Raw genomic sequence first — 18,845 nt, 5'->3', positions numbered from 1 at the left:
GTTTTCACATATTCTGCCACAAGTAGGAGCTAGGATTTCAGTGAACCCCAATTTTTGACAGTAACAAAAACCAGCTGAGGAATAATCAGTTTAAGAAACTTCAGTAAAATGGAATCTCGAGGAACAACAAGTGATTGTGAGGTATTATACAGGCTGTAATTTAACAAGGCAAAAAACGGGTAACAGAAAGTGGGCGCCCCTTCATAGAATTGGCACAATTTGGGCGTATGAGAAGATGGCACAATGCATCTCACGGATATCTTAGGCCACTCAATACATTGGTACAATTGCAATATGTGCAAGACTAGTGGTTTTCTGTCTATTTTGCTTTAAGCCTCAGACTTAAAACATGGGGATTATTTGGCCATGTTGTGTCTGTGGAATTTCTGGCTGTCAGCTAGTTGTTGAATGCGGATTTGAGTTGCCCAGAGGCCAAGTGCAAACCTTGGCCTGAAAAATTGCTCTGGTGCATAGAACAAATTTAAGAGTCTTGAAGCTCACTCTGATGTGGTCCTGGAGCACAGCTCATAAAGGCAGAATCCCTGTTTTGAAGAGGAACTTCTCACGAACAACTTGCTTCCTCTCCGCTAGGTGTACATTCATAGGAAACCAGGATACATACGAGACTCACCTGGAAATGTGCAAATTTGAAGGTCTGAAGGAGTTCCTCCAGCAAACGGATGACCGCTTCCATGAGATGCAAGTGGCCATGGCTCAGAAGGACCAGGAGATTGCCTTCCTGCGCTCCATGCTGGGCAAGCTCTCAGAGAAGATAGACCAGCTGGAGAAGAATTTGGAGCTGAAGTTTGGTGAGTCTCTGAAGAAGGCAGGTAGCTCTGCTTTCTGTTGCTGGGGGGGCCATGTAAGCCCTCACATCTATCGTTCTGATAGATTTCTATAATATCCCGAGAGCTGGTTTGGGGTAGTGCTTAAGGCATCAGGCTAGAAACCAGGAGGCTGAGAGTTCTAGTCCCACCTTAGACATGAAGCCGCCTCACTCTCCAACCTATGGAGAAGGAGGCAACAGGTAAACCATTTCCAAAAACGTTTCTAGGAAAACTGCAGGGACTCATCCAGGCAATTGCCAGGAGTCAAAAACTGATTTAAAGATGCCTAAATAAATAAAATCCTGGAGCATTTTGCTCTGAGTTGTGATTTCTTTAGAGAATCAGTGTTCTGCTTTTTTAAAACATCCAGTTAGTCCTACCCACTGTAAAAAAGAAAATCTGGCACAGCTCCCAGGGACCAAAAATTGTTCATGCACAGTTCTGATTCAAAATTGAAAGAATGAATTAAATGAATACATGCATGCATGCATGCATGCATACATAACAGTGGTGGTGCAGTGGTTAGAATGCAGTACTGCAGGCTACTTCTGCTGCCTGCCGGCTGCCCGCAGTTTGGCAGGTCGATTCTCACCGGCTCAAGGTTGACTCAGCCTTCCGTCCTTCCGAGGTGCGTAAAATGAGGACCCAGATTGTTGGGGGCCATAGGCTGACTCTGTAAACCGCTTAGAGAGGGCTGTAAAGCACTGTGAAGCGGTATATAAGTCTTAAGTGCTGTTGCTATTGCTATAACTGGGGGCTCCAAAATAGCCAAGAAAGTCAAATATGTATCCCGTTGCTGATCATCCTAGCTGGACATTTTGGTCAGATTTCTTTTCAGGAAGAATATTGAGTTTTCTGACCATCTGAGACTGGAGAGCTTTTTCCTTTGAGCAGCCTATGGGCAAGAGCACCCATGGGGCTGACTTCTAAGGGGTCAGTGCGGAGATGCTGCTTGCAGGTGGGCAGAAGGCCAGGCATACTGCGGAGGTCAACTGAAAACGGGGTGCCCAGAACTTGGGGCACATTTCCTCAGCGATCCTTACATCCGTAACTCTGATGGCAGCTCAGTTAGTTGAGATGTTCTTGCACTTGCTTAAAGTGGTGCTGAGGCTCAGAGAACAGGGATCAGGAAGTAAAAGTGCATGGTTGGATGGTTCGTCCAAGTGCCATAAACAAATAATAATAAATGACCAAATTGTTACAGAAAAAGATTCTTCTGTACAAATAAACCTATTCTTCATTGATCTATTACATTTATAGGCTGCCCCTGGCACCGAAAAGGTGACTCTTTGCACTGCAAGAACTTTCAGCAGAATATTTCTGGAGCAGGAGACTGAAATGGATTGGGATTAGTTTGGGTGTGAGGTCTCAGTGGGTTTATGATTTATTTCCATTTGCAACCAGAAATCATATGCCCCGTTTTCCTACCTGTCATTGTTCAGATGTGCTGGATGAGAACCAGAGCAAGCTAAGTGAAGATCTGATGGAGTTCCGGCGAGATGCCTCTATGCTCAACGTGAGTGTCAACCAGTCATCTAGCACAGAAAGACGCCTGGCCATTTGGTTTTGCCAAGAGTCTACTTTACTGAAGCTTAGGTGGTTACAGAAGTAGCCTATGCGGAATCTGAGGTTTTTCCCATGCAAACAACACAAAATAACTGTCCCTCTTACGCACACGCACACACCAGTTATTTGTAAATGTCCAATTAGGTGCTTGTATATTGTTTAGGAGATAGATGCTTGATTCCCAGCTCTGCATTTCAATAGTTGATCTTCGCTGGCTGAAGCTTCTTGCAAGGCACAACTGGGCTTCCATCCCCCCCCCTCTTCCTTACAGTCCAATCTCTCCCCCTCCCCCCCCCCCCCCAGTTGCTAATGTCTGGCTGTCAGCTCATGAAGCCTGGATAGGGGAGATGCAGCCCTGCCAATGGGTGCCATTTCCTCCCCAGGGCGGGCATGGATGGGCCTGGGACTTTGGGGGATGACTTTCTGCAGTATGTTAGAAGCTGGGCTTCTCCTCCTTTGTGCACGTGTGGCAAAAACAGGAATCTTGGCCTCCACACTCCCTGCCATGCATTGGCCTGAAGACGCACAACAAAATGCCAGTTTCAGGCAAGGAAATTAATGTAGCCTGAGGAAAAGCACATAGAGAAAACACGCCTTATACAGGTAGTCCTCAACGTACGACCACAATTGAGCCCCAAATTACTGCTTTTAAGTGAGATAGTTGTTAAACAAATTTTGCCCCATTTTACGTCTTTTCTTGCCACAGTTGTTAAGTAAATCACTACAGTGGTTAAGTTAGTAACATAGCTATTAAGTGAATCTGGCTTTGCCATTGTCAGAAGGTCGCAAAAGGTGACACAGCAACTGTCATAACTATGAATCAGTTGTTGAGCATCTGAATTTTGATTACGTGACCACGGGGGGGATGCTGCAATGGCCATAAGTGTGAAAAACGGTCATAAGTCACTTTTTTCAGTGCCGTTGTAACTTTGGTCACTAAACAAACTGTTGTAAGTCGAGGACTACCTATACAAAGCCTCCAGGTTAGACTAACAACCGACCAAAAACAGTTCATTAAGAAAGGTGAAATACAGTTTCCTGCCTTTTTTGTTGATAAATACCCACAAATATCAACCAGAAAACTCACAAACCTGTCAAATTCTCACCTCACAAAAAAGGGCACCAGTTGAAGTTAAAACCTTTAAAAAAAAACTTAAATAATCATATACATGTGTCCCTGTGTTAATCTCTCTCCCGGAATAACACACACACACACACACACACACCTCGCTTCTTACCAGAAACAGAAAGCCCACTTTACAAACACAAACCTGCCTGGTGGGTCCTGCATTTCTCTGCTTCTCAGCTGCCCGGAGAAGTTGAGGTGACATGTAGAGGGTGGGATGGATGGGCGGGCCGAGGGATGGATGAATAAATAAATACATCCCGGGAGAAAAAGTGATGGGTAAAACAAATGTGGCATTGTCTGAACAAGACCTGGATTCCTCCCTCAGGCATCTTTACAAACCAACATTAAAATCAACCTTCGGTTCATTTTGCTGTGTGAATGCAGCTGTATGTTTGTTCACTAAATTATAGTTCAAACCGTGGTACACAGCCTGGTTCCAAAGCCAAGGCTTGCAAAACAGCTTCAGATCCAAGTGCTGCTCAGCCATTGCCCCTGCCAGCCCCTGTTCATGCTGTGGGCACCCACTCTCATCCCTCCCGGTCAGTTATTATTATAATGATGATGATGATGATGATGATGATGATGATGATGATGATGATGATGATGATGATGATGAAGTTGGAAGGGACCTTGGAGGTCATCTAGTCCAACCCTATACCATTTCGGACAAATGGCTGTCCAGTCTCTTCTTAAAAATCTCCAGTGTTGGAGCATTCACCGCTTCTGGAGGCAGGTTGTTCCATTGATTAATTGTTCTAACTGTCAGGGAGTTTCTCCTTAGTTCTAGGTTGCTTCTTTCCTTGATGAGTTTCCACCCATTGCTTCTTGTCCTGCCTTCAGGCGCTTTGGAGAGTAGCTTGACTCCCTCTTCTTTGTGGCAGCCCCTGAGATATTGGAACGCTGCTATCATGTCCCCCCTCGTCCTTCTCTTTGTTAAACTAGACATACCCAATTCCAGCAACCGTTCCTTATATGTTTTAGCCTCCAGTCCCCTAATCATCTTTGTTGTGGTGGCTTGGGGCTCACAAAACTCGACTCCTCCGTCTGTCGAGCAGAGCAGAGCAGAGCAGAGGGCAGCGCTTACGTTTTCCACTCCTGTCACACCTCAGTGTCGAAATTACCATTTTTCCCTCTTGGCCTTTATCACCTGCCTTCTTTCTCTCTACAGGATGAACTGTCTCATATCAATGCCCGACTGAACATGGGGATTCTGGGCTGTGAGTATCTACCACCTTTTCTTTCTTTTATTAGTTTATAATATACAATACAATGAAAATAACAAAAGTAAATAGCGGAAAAGATAGGGAAGGGGAAAGGGACTAGAGAAGTGAGGTAAGGGAGAAAAAAAGGGGGAAAAAAGGCATTGGCATCCGACTTCCTTTGGTGCAGTAAAGTAGAATATCAACATCAAACCTCAATCTAATTGGTAAAACCCAAAATCAAATTTTCTTTTTTTTTTCACCTCAAACACAAAGTCTAGAAGCAGTTTTCCACGTAACCATAAAAGTATTCGTATTCTTTTCTTTAATCAGTACAGTCAGTTTAGCCATCTCTGCTAGCTCCATCAGTTTTTGTAACCATTCCATGTAGTCCTCCATTTCTGAGTGTAGAGTAATCTTGCTGCTGTCAACATATATAACATCAAAGTTCCATATATATTTTTCCCAGGTCTTTGTCCATTCGCCCCAAGTACCTTTTCTTTCTCCTTGAACAGAAAGAGGCATTCTGGGGTTTCTGGGTGTAGAGAAGCTTTTCTTCTTTATCATATAAAACTTCTAATTACTGACTCGGAAGTTCTGCTTTCAGAATGAGAACTAATTAGATGTTTGGGGTTTTCTTTTTCTCTTCAGTTAAGAACAACGTTGTATTGAAAAATGTAGCAAGCAAAATAATTTCACTGGATCATCTGAGGCTGGAATGAGATTATGCCATTTTTTCCAGTTTTACAGTTTTTTCCTTCATGCAAAAGACTGGAAAATAGATTTAATTCAAAGAATGCTACTGAGTGCATTATTGACCTTTTTTTCTTATTTAATGATATGTTGATCGTACTTTTATTTCTGATCACCTTTCGCTGGGGATGTGTATGAATCACTTGCTGAAGCTGCTTGGCAGTAAATTCAAAGCAGTTTAGAAAGTGTTTTTTACACAAGTATTTTCTTTTAAAGTCCCATTTTTACCGGCTCTGGGAACCTCCTTTTTTTTTTTCTCTGTGCCTGCCCTGCTCTTACTTCCTTTTCAAACAAAGCAAAGCTTCCAGATCTGATTCATGGGTCACCTGGTTTAGGATTATTGACTTATTTAGCCTATTCACATAGTCACCCGTCTCACAAACACGCAAGTCTGATGACATACACCATAACAGCAGCTGAAAACTCCATAACATTAAAAACAGTCCAAGATAAATGAAATAAGCATATAAGGCAAACATAAAATAAATGTAATCCCAAGAAAGCAGGAGAACAAACATCACTTAATCTTATGCAGGCACCGTATAGGCTCTCTCTGGGATCCCCAAGGCTGGTGAAAAAAGTATGCTTTAAAGCAGGAGTCTCCAACCTTGGCAACTTTAAGACTTGCTGAATTCTGGGAGTTGAAGTCCACAAGTCTTAAAGTTGGCAAGGTTGAGGACCCCTGCTTTAAAGGCTTTCCAAGAGGCTGGCAGAGATGGGGCTAACTACACCTGGGGGGAGGGGGGATGATGCTCCAGGGGAGGGGCCACAGCAGGAAAAACAGGCCACCTGGGTCCCACCAGATGGAGTTCCCCAGGAGAGAGAATCTGCCACCTGCAGTAGCCCTCCTGCCTGACCTAGTGGAAGGGTAGAGGTCATTGGGAAGAGGCAACCTCTCAAACAATCTGATCCTGTGCCAGGGAGCACCTTAAAGGGTCATCAACGCTGCCTGGCTCCAGGATCTGCGGCTCTTCTGGAAGGTTTTTGTCTTCCTGTCCTGAGAGAACCTTTGATCTAACTGAACACAGGTAGTCTTTGACTTAACAACAGTTCATTTAGTGACCGTTCAAAGTTACAACAGCACTGAAAAAAGTGACTTAGGACTGTTTTTCACACTTATGATGGTTGCAGCATCCCCGTGGTCACATGATCGAAATTCGGATGCTTGGCCACTGACTCACATTTATGACGGTTGCAGTGTCCTGGGATCACGTGACCACCTTTTGTAACCTTCTGGCAAGCGTAATCAGTGGGGAGAGCAGATTCACTTAACGACCGTGTTACTAATTTAACAGCTGCAGTGATTCACTTAACAACTGTGGCACGAAAGGTCGTAAAATAGGGCAAAACGTACTTAACAAATGTTTCACTTAGCCACAAAAACTTTGGACTCAATTATGGTCGTAAGCCGAGGACTACCTGTATTGCTATAAGTGCTGATCGATATGTAGAATATCTTTGTTTAATGGCCGAGCACTTGGAGGAGTTGGAGAGGACCCACTTGCAAGTCTCCCGGATCCTTTCTTGGAAAAAAGGATGTTGGGCTGGTTAGGCGCTTGCTTTGAGCCACACATCCTTGACTGCTTCTCTCCCATCTGCAAGATGACCTGCCCAAGAAACCAGATTCCACCTCTTCTCCAGGACTCGGGGTTCAGGGTGTGGCTGCTTGTGCAATAACACCCCTTCTTTTCTCTTCCTTTGCAGCCTATGACCCTCAGCAGATTTTCAAGTGCAAAGGCACTTTCGTTGGCCACCAAGGCCCCGTCTGGTGCCTCTGTGTCTATTCCATCGGTGACTTGCTCTTCAGTGGCTCTTCCGACAAAACCATCAAGGCAAGACGCTTGTTCCTTCTTTTAACCTTTGCATGTGGTACAGTGCGGACTTGAGGGGGCCTCGGGAAAAGCGCGCCCTCTTGCTCTCAGCCAGGATTCCTGGTGTCAGACCTGCCTCAATTTGGGCTTCTAAGTAAAAACGATCCTTGGTTAGTACTTGATTGTGGGCAAAGGCTGTGGACTTGAAGAAAAGAATCCCAGGGGGGGGAAAACAATATACTTTAGCAACTATCATGGTTCCGATAGACAGAGACGAATAAAGCAGAACTCCGAAGCTTGTGAATTCCTCAAAGAACATGTTTATTGGTTACAAAGTATCGGCACAGTCAAAAGTGAAATCAAGTCTGAATTTCCCACTAAAAATTACCTGGTTACAAAGTATAATGCCCCACCCTCAAGAATATGCATTTTACTCCGTTTCCCAATATAAATGTTTGGCGGGCTTTCTAATACACCACCCCATCCTTAGTCCTGGGAGTATGAGATGACCTTGATTCCCACGGGACAGAATATTGTTTAGACTAGCAGAGAGTCTGTGAAACTCCCCTCCCTCCTCTGCATGTGGCAACCTAGAATGAGACAGAGAAAGATGGCTTGTTGTAGAGCTGACAGCAACAGCAATAAAACGTAAGAGTTATGTACCATTTCAGAGTGCTCTACAGCCCTCTAAGCGGTTTACAGAGTCAGCATATTGGCCGCAACCATCTGGGTCCTCATTTTACCGACCTGGGAAGGATGGAAGGCTGAGTCCACCTTGAGCCGGTGAGAATCGAACTGCTGGCAGTTGGCAGAGTCAGCCTGCAATGCTGCATTCTGACCACTGCGCCATCAGGGCTCTTCATATCAAACCACTTCCGTTATGTTGCCAAGAATTGTAAGGAGTGGAGCTTCCCTTAAGAGGATGTTCCTTCTTCTGGCCGCCAGTAGCAGTTGCCTTTACCAAACGAGCGAGTGAGCCAGAGTCAGAGGAAGGGCCTTTTTAACTCCTGGGTGGAAGAGCCATGCAGGCTGCGTTAGAATTGTCATTCCTCCGCTCAGAACCNCCCCCCCCCCCCCCAGTTGCTAATGTCTGGCTGTCAGCTCATGAAGCCTGGATAGGGGAGATGCAGCCCTGCCAATGGGTGCCGTTTCTTCCCCAGGGCGGGCATGGATGGGCCTGGGACTTTGGGGGATGACTTTCTGCAGTATGTTAGAAACTGGGCTTCTCCTCCTTTGTGCACGTGTGGCAAAAACAGGAATCTTGGCCTCCACACTCCCTGCCATGCATTGGCCTGAAGACGCACAAGAAAATGCCAGTTTCAGGCAAGGAAATTAATGTAGCCTGAGGAAAAGCACATAGAGAAAACACGCCTTATACAGGTAGTCCTCAACTTACGACCACAATTGAGCCCCAAATTACTGCTTTTAGGTGAGATAGTTGTTAAACGAATTTTGCCCTATTTCACGTCTTTTCTTGCCACAGTTCTTAAGTAAATCACTACAGTGGTTAAGTTAGTAACATAGCTATTAAGTGAATCTGGCTTTCCCATTGTCAGAAGGTCGCAAAATGTGACACAGCAACTGTCATAACTATGAATCAGTTGTTGAGCATCTGAATTTTGATTACGTGACCACGGGGGGGGATGCTGCAATGGCCATAAATGTGAAAAACAGTCATAAGTCACTTTTTTCAGTGCCGTTGTAACTTTGAGTGGTCACAAAACAAACTGTTGTAAGTCAAGGACTACCTATGCAAAGCCTCCAGGTTAGACTAACAACCGACCAAAAACAGTTCATTAAGAAAGGTGAAATACAGTTTTCTGCCTTTTCTGCTGATAAATACCCACAAATATCAACCAGAAAACTCAAAAACCTGTCAAATTCTCACCTCACAAAAAAGAGCACCAGTTGAAGTTAAAACCTTAAAAAAAAAACTTAAATAATCATATACATGTGTCCCTGTGTTAATCTCCTCTCTCTCTCTCGGAATAACACACACACACACACACAACACACACACACACACACACACATCCCTTCTTACCAGAAACAGAAAGCCCACTTTACAAACACAAACCTGCCTGGTGGGTCCTGCATTTCTCTGCTTCTCAGCTGCCTGGAGAAGTTGAGGAGACATGTAGAGGGTGGGATGGATGGGCGGACCGAGGGATGGATGAATAAATAAATACATCCCGGGAGAAAAAGTGATGGGTAAAACAAATGTGGCATTGTCTGAACAAGACCTGGATTCCTCCCTCAGGCATCTTTACAAACCAAACTTAAAAATCAACCTTCGGTTCATTTTGCTGTGTGAATGCAGCTGTATGTTTGTTCACTAAATTATAGTTCAAACCGTGGTACACAGCCTGGTTCCAAAGCCAAGGCTTGCAAAACAGCTCCAGATCCAAGTGCTGCTCAGCCATTGCCCCTGCCAGCCCCTGTTCGTGCTGTGGGCACCCGCTCTCATCCCTCCCGGTCAGTTATTATTATGATAATGATAATGATGATGATAAAGTTGGAAGGGACCTTGGAGGTCATCTAGTCCAACCTCCTGCTCAGGCAGGAAACCCTATACCATTTCAGACAAATGGCTGTCCAGTCTCTTCTCCAGTGTTGGAGCATTCACCGCTTCTGGAGGCAGGTTGTTCCACTGGTTAATTGTTCTCACTGTCAGGAAGTTTCTCCTTAGTTCTAGGTTGCTTCTCTCCTTGTTTAGTTTCCATCCGTTGCTCCTTGTCCTGCCTTCAGGCGCTTTGAGAACAGGTTGACCCCTGAGATACTGGAACACGGCTATCATGTCCCCCCTCGTCCTTCTCTTCGTTAAACTAGACCTACTCAATTCCAGCAACTGTTCCTTATATGTTTTAGCCTCCAGTCCCCTAATCATCTTTGTTGTGGTGGCTTGGGGCTCACAAAACTCGACTCCTCCATCTGTCAAGCAGAGCAGAGGGCAGCGCTTACGTTTTCCACTCCTGTCACACTTCAGTGTCGAAATTACCATTTTTCCCTCTTGGCCTTTATCACCTGCCTTCTTTCTCTCTACAGGATGAACTGTCTCATATCAATGCCCGACTGAACATGGGGATTCTGGGCTGTAAGTATCTACCACCTTTTCTTTCTTTTATTAGTTTATAATAAACAATACAATGAAAATAACAAAAGTAAATAGCAGAAAAGATAGGGAAGGGGAAAGGGAGTAGAGAAGTGAGGTAAGGGAGAAAAAAAGGGGGGGAAAAAGGCATTGGCATCCGACTTCCTTTGGTGCAGTAAAGTAGAATATCAACATCAAACCTCAATCTAATTGGTAAAACCCAAAATCAAAATTTCTTTTTTTTTTCACCTCAAACACAGTCTAGAAGCAGTTTTCCACGTAACCATAAAAGTATTCGTATTCTTTTCTTTAATCAGTACAGTCAGTTTAGCCATCTCTGCTAGCTCCATCAGTTTTTGTAACCATTCCATGTAGTCCTCCATTTCTGAGTGTAGAGTAATCTTGCTGCTGTCAACATACATAACATCAAAGTTCCATATATTTTTTTCCCAGGTCTTTGTCCATTCGCCTCAAGTACCTTTTCTTTCTCCTTGAACAGAAAGAGGCATTCTGGGGTTTCTGGGTGTAGAGAAGCTTTTCTTCTTTATCATACAAAACTTCTAATTACTGACTCGGAAGTTCTGCTTTCAGAATGAGAACTAATTAGATGTTTGGGGTTTTCTTTTTCTCTTCAGTTAAGAACAACGTTGTATTGAAAAATGTAGCAAGAAAAATAATTTCACTGGATCATCTGAGGCTGGAATGAGATTATGCCATTTTTTACAGTTTTTTCCTTCATGCAACAGACTGGAAAATAGATTTAATTCAAAGAATGCTACTGAGTGCATTATTGACCTTTTTTTCTTATTTAATGATATGTTGATCGTGCTTTTATTTCTGATCGCCTTTCGCTGGGGATGTGTATGAATCACTTGCTGAAGCTGCTTGGCAGTAAATTCAAAGCAGTTTAGAAAGTGTTTTTTACACAAGTATTTTGTTTTAAAGTCCCATTTTTACCGGCTCTGGGAACCTCCTTTTTTTTTTTTCTCTGTGCCTGCCCTGCTCTTACTTCCTTTTCAAACAAAGCAAAGCTTCCAGATCTGATTCATGGGTCACCTGGTTTAGGATTATTGACTTATTTAGCCTATTCACATAGTCACCCGTCTCACAAACACGCAAGTCTGATGACATACAACATAACAGCAGCTGAAAACTCCATAACATTAAAAACAGTCCAAGATAAATGAAATAAGCATATAAGGCAAACATAAAATAAACGTAATCCCAAGAAAGCAGGAGAACAAACATCACTTAATCTTATGCAGGCACCGTATAGGCTCTCTCTGGGATCCCCAAGGCTGGTGAAAAAAGTATGCTTTAAAGCAGGAGTCTCCAACCTTGGCAACTTTAAGACTTGTGGACTTCAACTCCCAGAATTCCTTAGCCAGCTTTGCTGAATTCTGGGAGTTGAAGTCCACAAGTCTTAAAGTTGGCAAGGTTGAGGACCCCTGCTTTAAAGGCTTTCCAAGAGGCTGGCAGAGATGGGGCTAACTACACCTGGGGAGAGGGGGGATGATGCTCCAGGGGAGGGGCCACAGCAGGAAAAACAGGCCACCTGGGTCCCACCAGATGGAGTTCCCCAGGAGAGAGAATCTGCCACCTGCAGTAGCCCTCCTGCCTGACCTAGTGGGAGGGTAGAGGTCATTGGGAAGAGGCAACTTCTCAAACAATCTGATCCTGTGCCAGGGAGCACCTTAAAGGGTCATCAACGCTGCCTGGCAGCAGGATCTGCAGCTCTTCTGGAAGGTTTTTGTCTTCCTGTCCTGAGAGAACCTTTAATCTGACTGAATACAGGTAGTCTTTGACTTAACAACAGTTCATTTAGTGACCGTTCAAAGTTACAACAGCACTGAAAAAAGTGACTTAGGACTGTTTTTCACACTTACGACGGTTGCAGCATCCCCGTGGTCACATGATCAAAATTCGGATGCTTGGCCACTGACTCACATTTATGACGGTTGCAGTGTCCCGGGGTCACGTGACCACCTTTTGTAACCTTCTGGCAAGCGTAATCAGTGGGGAGAGCAGATTCACTTAACGACCGTGTTACTAATTTAACAGCTGCAGTGATTCACTTAACAACTGTGGCACGAAAGGTCGTAAAATAGGGCAAAACTTACTTAACAAATGTTTCGCTTAGCCACAAAAACTTTGGACTCAATTATGGTCGTAAGCCGAGGACTACCTGTATTGCTATAAGTGCTGATCGATATGTAGAATATCTTTGTTTAATGGCCGAGCACGTGGAGGAGTTGGAGAGGACCACTTGCAAGTCTCCCGGATCCTTTCTTGGAAAAAAGGATGTTGGGCTGGTTAGGCGCTTGCTTTGAGCCACACATCCTCTCCCATCTGTAAGATGACCTGCCCAAGGAACCAGATTCCACCTCTTCTCCAGGACTCGGGGTTCGGGGTGTGGCTGCTTGTGCAATAACACCCCTTCTTTTCTCCTCCTTTGCAGCCTATGACCCTCAGCAGATTTTCAAGTGCAAAGGCACTTTCGTTGGCCACCAGGGCCCCGTCTGGTGCCTCTGTGTCTATTCCATTGGTGACTTGCTCTTCAGTGGCTCTTCCGACAAAACCATCAAGGCAAGACGCTTGTTCTTTCTTTTAACCTTTGCATGTGGTACAGTGTGGACTTGAGGGGGCCTCGGGAAAAGCGCGCCCTCTTGCTCTCAGCCAGGATTCCTGGTGTCAGACCTGCCTCAATTTGGGCTTCTAAGTAAAAACGATCCTTGGTTAGTACTTGATTGTGGGCAATGGCTGTGGACTTGAAGAAAAGAATCCCAGGGGGGAAAAAACAATATACTGTAGCAACTATCATGGTTCCGATAGACAGAGACGAATAAAGCAGAACTCCGAAGCTTGTGAATTCCTCAAAGAACATGCTTATTGGTTACAAAGTATCGGCACAGTCAAAAGTGAAATCAAGTCTGAATTTCCCACTAAAAATTACCTGGTTACAAAGTATAATGCCCCACCCTCAAGAATATGCATTTTACTCCATTTCCCAATAGAAATGTTTGGCGGGCTTTCTAATACACCACCCCATCCTTAGTCCTGGGAGTATGAGATGACCTTGATTCCCACGGGACAGAATATTGTTTAGACTAGCAGAGAGTCTGTGAAACCCCCCCTCCCTCCTCTGCATGTGGCAACCTAGAATGAGACAGAGAAAGATGGCTTGTTGTAGAGTTGACAGCAACAGCAATAAAACGTAAGAGTTATGTACCATTTCAGAGTGCTCTACAGCCCTCTCTCTAAGCGGTTTACAGAGTCAGCATATTGCCCGCAACCATCTGGGTCCTCATTTTACCAACCTGGGAAGGATGGAAGGCTGAGTCCACCTTGAGCCGGTGAGAATCGAACTGCTGGCAGTTGGCAGAGTCAGCCTGCAATGCTGCATTCTGACCACTGCGCCATCAGGGCTCTTCATGTCAAACCACTTCCGTTATGTTGCCAAGAATTGTAAGGAGTGGAGCTTCCCTTAAGAGGATGTTCCTTCTTCTGGCCGCCAGTAGCAGTTGCCTTTACCAAACGAGCGAGTGAGCCAGAGTCAGAGGAAGGGCCTTTTTAACTCCTGGGTGGAAGAGCCATGCAGGCTGCGTTAGAATTGTCATTCCTCCGCTCAGAACCAGCCGCTTGCTTCTGCTTGTCTTAACTTGCATTTCAGAAAGCCAAGCGATGAAGAGAACAATTGTAAAAAAAAAAAACAAAAAACGTCAGTTGCTGTCCAGTTGGCTAGCTGCCTTGGTAAGGTCTGCTTTTAAAATCGTTAGTTCGTTCAGAATTAAAGCGGCATATGTAATAATCGGAGAGCCGAACAATGAGGGAGCCCCTTGTTTATCAACTCTTTGGGGATTCTTCACGCACGAACCTTCTGCTGTCCTCTCCCCTCGGATCTTGATGTAATTTAGGGCCTGAAAGACTCAGCTCAGCTCATTTTTGGCAGCTGGTATTCACAACAGTGAGGGAGTACTTGAAAATTCCCCAGAGGGCGGTGTGTTGGAAGGCACAATGCTAGGCAAGGGGTTGTGTTCGCCCCCTCTTTGGAAGAGCAGGCCGAGCGCTGCTTTAGCCTCCTCGCCTCCAAGGGCATTGAAGCGGGCATTTGGCAGTAGCCCACTCCAGTTTTGAGGAAAAGAGGTAAACATTGTGTCTCCCAGGCACAACTCCAGCCTCCCTTCCTGACCTCTGGGCCATTAGGACAACTGCCGGGAGCTGCACTCGTTTGCGTCCAGCTCTCGGGGAAAATCTGCCTACCTGTTTCCTTTCCTTGTCGGAAAGAGAGGAAAGCAGGTGGGCAGGTGACAGCCAGGTGCTTCCTGCCTTCCCAGCTCTGCACTGACTTCCTGCCCTGGCTCTGGTTGCCCTTGAGTCCAGTCATGTGACCTTTTATTTCCTGCTAGGTCTGGGATACCTGTACCACTTACAAGTGCCAAAAGACTCTGGAAGGCCACGATGGGATTGTCCTGGCACTCTGCATCCAGGGGTGAGTCAGCCGCTGGCTTCATTTGCCTTCCTCTGCTCTACTGTATAAAGCAGTGTTTCCCCTCCTCGGCAGCTTGCTGATGGGTGGACTTCAGCTCCCAGAACTCCCCAGCCAGCTTGGCTGGCTGGGGAATTCTGGGAGTTGAAGTCCACCCATCAGCAAGCTGCCGAGGAGAAAAACCACCGATGTAAAGCTAGATTTCTGGTAGCTAGATTTTAGTTCTGCTCATTGTTTTCTTAAAGTCAGCCAGCCACTTCTCATAAAAAGAACTGTGTGGATCCTAGCCTTGTTTTCAGTAATGAGGGAAATGCCTTATTTCTCAAATGGCAATGTGAATTACATGTGAGCACCAGAAAACCCTGATTTTTGCAAGTTATATTCAAACTGAACTCATTTGTGTGGATTGTGTGGCGTTGCATATTTTTGGTTTAACCAATGCAGTCCTAGGCTGCATTGACAGAGGGATAGAAGGATCAAGATCACTTGAACTGTTTGCATCATTTTATAATGCCTTGGTAAGACCACACTTGGAATACTGCAGCCAGATTTGGTCGCCACAATATAAAGAAGATGTTGAGACTGTGGAAAAAGTGCAGAAAAGAGCAACAAGGGGGCTGGAGGCTAAAACATACAAAGAACGGTGGCAGGAATTGGATATGTTAGTCTAGCAAAAAGAAGGACTAGGGGAGACATGATAGCAGTCTTCCAATATTTGAGGGGCTGCCACAAAGAAGAGGGGCTCAACCTATTTTTCAAAGCACCAAAAGGCAAGACAAAAAAGAATGGATGAAAACTAATGAAGCAGAGAAGCAACCTAGAACTAAGAAGAAATTTCCTGGCAGTGAGAACAATCAGTGGAACGGCTGGCCTCCAGAAGTTGTAGTTATTCCATCACTGGAAGTTTTTAAGAAGAGACTGGACAGCCACTTCTCTGGATGGCATAGGGCTTCTGCTCAAGCAGGGGGTTGGACTAAAAGACCCCCAAGGTTCCTTCCAACTGTGTTATTCTGGTTTTTCAAGAGATTTGGGATGTGTGCCATTTGTTCAATAATGGAAATTCTTTTAATAGCTCAGTTTTACAACAGATGTTGCAGTCCACATTTTTCTGGAGGAAGTTTACCCACCCATCCCTATCTTTTTTCATCATTTTGAGAGAAAAAATCGTGCCAATGAAAGTCTTCTAGCTCTCTGATTTCTTTTTGTTTCTTTTGCCCAGGAACAAACTGTATAGCGGCTCAGCTGATTGCACCATTATTGTAAGTGGTCAGTTTGGGGAGGCAGGGCAGGGGGTGGTGGGGACCTGCTTTGGCTTCCTCCAGGAGGGGGAGAGAAGGAAGTTCCTGATCATTCTCTTGCGCAGGGTCTCCAAACCTGGCAACTTTAAGACTTGTGGACTCCATCTCCCGGAATTCCTCAGCCAGCTATGCTGAGGAATTCTGGGAGTTGATGTCCACAAGTCTTAATGTGGCCACGTTTGGAGACCCCAGCTCTTGCGCTATGTACAGTAAAGCTGCCGACACCACTTGTCTGTATCCTTTTTGACTTTTGACAGGTTTGGGATATTCAGACCTTGCAGAAGGTCAACACCATCCGTGCACACGACAATCCTGTGTGCACTCTTGTCTCCTCGCACAACATGCTTTTCAGCGGCTCCCTGAAAGCTATTAAGGTACATTTTCTGATGCAGAGGAGTGGGGAAAACAGAAACCTTTGGGGCCCTTTCCTTCCATTCCCAGATCCTTTCTTTTCCCGGCCTAAGAGGTTTGTCCACTTAGATTTGCTCCCTTCTCTCTGCCGGTCATTCTGGGTTGATATAGGACCTTCCTTGATCCTTCAGAGCTGGCCTTGCTTTTTCCTCTCCCCTTTTCCTTGCGTTTCCTGCTACTTTGACTGGTGTTCAGACCTGCTGCATTATTCATTCTCTTCCCTTGTTGAACTCCTCCCCATTCTCTGGTAATTGATTTCTTCTCCTACTTGTCCATAATTACCCGTTGCAGGATTGTTGCAAGGATAAAGATCTCTCCTCTGAGCTCCTGGGAGGAAAGGAATAGCTCAGCCTAATAATCCAGCCTTTCCCCCACCTGCTCGCCAGAATTCCCCAGGCATCATGGCTACCGAAAGTTACGTTCTTGACACCTGGAGAGCATCAGATGAGGAAGGCGGTTATTACGTTCCTTTTCTTCCAGAGTGGCATGGGGGCCTAGAGGTGGGGCTCTCGCCTCACAATCAGAGGCTATGAGTTCGATCCTAAGCAGCAACAAATATTTCTCTCTCTGGGCTCCAAGAGAAGATATCTGCTCTGAACTCCGCCTAGGTGTCAGGAAGGCCATGCAGCCAGTAAAGGGTCAACTCTATTCCGTCGCCCTGACTCCACCCCAATACATGGTTGTTAAAAGAAAAACAAAATGTTCCTTTTCTTCCAGGAGCTGTGAGAAAAGACCTTCAGTCTGATTGGTTTGGCATCACTGAAAAAGTGGAATAGAAATGTAGACCTGTGTAAAAACAGGTGGGCTCTAACCACTGCCCAAGTATAGTTCATCTTTCCAGCCTTCCTCACTTGAGAGAACTGTGGGAACCCTTGAGAGTCTGGGCTTTAGTTTCCCACACCTTGTATGGAGCAGGCATAGGAAGCTGGTTGGCGGTCCTGCGTTTGAGCTGGATTGGACGATCTCCCATCACTGTTGAAGGCCTGATTTTGGCTGTCCTTCTGTCCCACCAGGTCTGGGACATTGTTGGCACTGAGCTAAAACTGAAAAAGGAACTGACAGGCCTTAACCACTGGGTCCGGGCACTTGTGGCATCCCAGAATCACCTGTACAGCGGCTCCTACCAAACCATTAAGGTAGGTGTGCTCTCAGATGGTCCACCAGCTGCGGCTTCTCTTTGCAGCCTGGGAAGAAGATTCCATCAGCTCTTTTCTCTCCTCTGCTCCAGATCTGGGACATCCGGAACCTAGAATGTGTGCATGTCCTACAGACGTCTGGGGGTAGCGTCTACTCCATTGCGGTCACCAACCATCACATCGTCTGTGGCACTTACGAAAATCTCATTCACGTAAGGATGAGCGAAGACCAGGACGCAGGAGGAAGGGGGCACTGGGGCACTTTGCAGCCTCTTTCAGCCTTCCCCAGAGCCTCCAGTCCTCTCTTTCCGGGATCTGGCAAGCAGACCGAATAGCTAGAACAGTGATGGCAAACCTTTTAGAGACCGAGTGCCCAAACTGCAACCCAAAACCCACTTATGTATCATCGGGTGCCGGATGGGCATGGCCCATTGGGTGGGTGTGGCCCATGGGTGGGTGTGGCCCATTGGGTGGGCGGGGTCTATTGGGTGGGCATGGCTGCGGTGGTAATGACAGACTGGGTGGGACTAAAAAGTTCAATCAATTCCAATTTTGCGAGATCTTTTTTTTTCCCGCAAGAAGTTGAAATTGATTGATTGAACCTTTTTTTTTTTTTTTTTGCACACGGCGGCAGAGGCCTAAAGCGAAAAGGTTTTATAAAACCCAGCTGAAGGCCTAGGACTGGGGCGACAGCGCGGGTGCCCACAGAGAGGGCTGTGTGTGCCACCTGTGGCACGCATGCCATAGGTTCGCCACCACGGAGCTGGAGCAACCAGAATCGGAAGGGGGAAACAATGGGAAGGTAACGCTCGGCCTTTGTTCTCTTCCCTGTTGAACCAGGTGTGGGATATTGAGTCAAAAGAGCAGGTTCGCACCCTCACGGGACACGTGGGCACTGTGTACGCTCTGGCAGTCATCTCTACGCCGGACCAAACCAAAGTCTTCAGCGCCTCGTATGATCGGTCGTTGCGGGTACGTAAGGCACATCAAGTTGTTGGTTCAGGGCGAGGGGCACAGAAGAAGACCATGGGAAAAAGGGGGAGGTGGCAATTGAAGGGATCCTAACAGATCTTTCAAAGTCTATTAATTTGATGAAGTGGAACTCTTAGGAAGCAGGCAGCTGGGCTCCTGATCCCTG

At 45.8% G+C, this 18,845-nt stretch overlaps 1 protein-coding gene across 1 annotated transcript in view; it reads left to right on the top strand.

Moving 5' to 3' along the window:
- Window positions 1-18,845, top strand: part of TRAF7 (TNF receptor associated factor 7) — a 43,142-nt gene that overhangs the window by 20,251 nt on the left and 4,046 nt on the right. The window contains exons 9-18 of the mRNA XM_015822835.1: window positions 592-809; window positions 2,270-2,343; window positions 4,691-4,739; window positions 7,179-7,306; window positions 14,783-14,865; window positions 16,082-16,121; window positions 16,418-16,534; window positions 17,585-17,707; window positions 17,800-17,919; window positions 18,548-18,679. Of these exons, the coding sequence (XP_015678321.1) occupies window positions 592-809; window positions 2,270-2,343; window positions 4,691-4,739; window positions 7,179-7,306; window positions 14,783-14,865; window positions 16,082-16,121; window positions 16,418-16,534; window positions 17,585-17,707; window positions 17,800-17,919; window positions 18,548-18,679 (1,084 nt within the window). The remainder of the gene's footprint in view (window positions 1-591; window positions 810-2,269; window positions 2,344-4,690; window positions 4,740-7,178; window positions 7,307-14,782; window positions 14,866-16,081; window positions 16,122-16,417; window positions 16,535-17,584; window positions 17,708-17,799; window positions 17,920-18,547; window positions 18,680-18,845) is intronic.

Source organism: Protobothrops mucrosquamatus, unplaced genomic scaffold (assembly GCF_001527695.2).
Source record: "Protobothrops mucrosquamatus isolate PMUCROS unplaced genomic scaffold, P.Mucros_1.0 scaffold1690, whole genome shotgun sequence".
Taxonomy (NCBI): domain Eukaryota; kingdom Metazoa; phylum Chordata; class Lepidosauria; order Squamata; family Viperidae; genus Protobothrops; species Protobothrops mucrosquamatus.
This window is presented reverse-complemented; position numbering and strand designations above follow the sequence as displayed.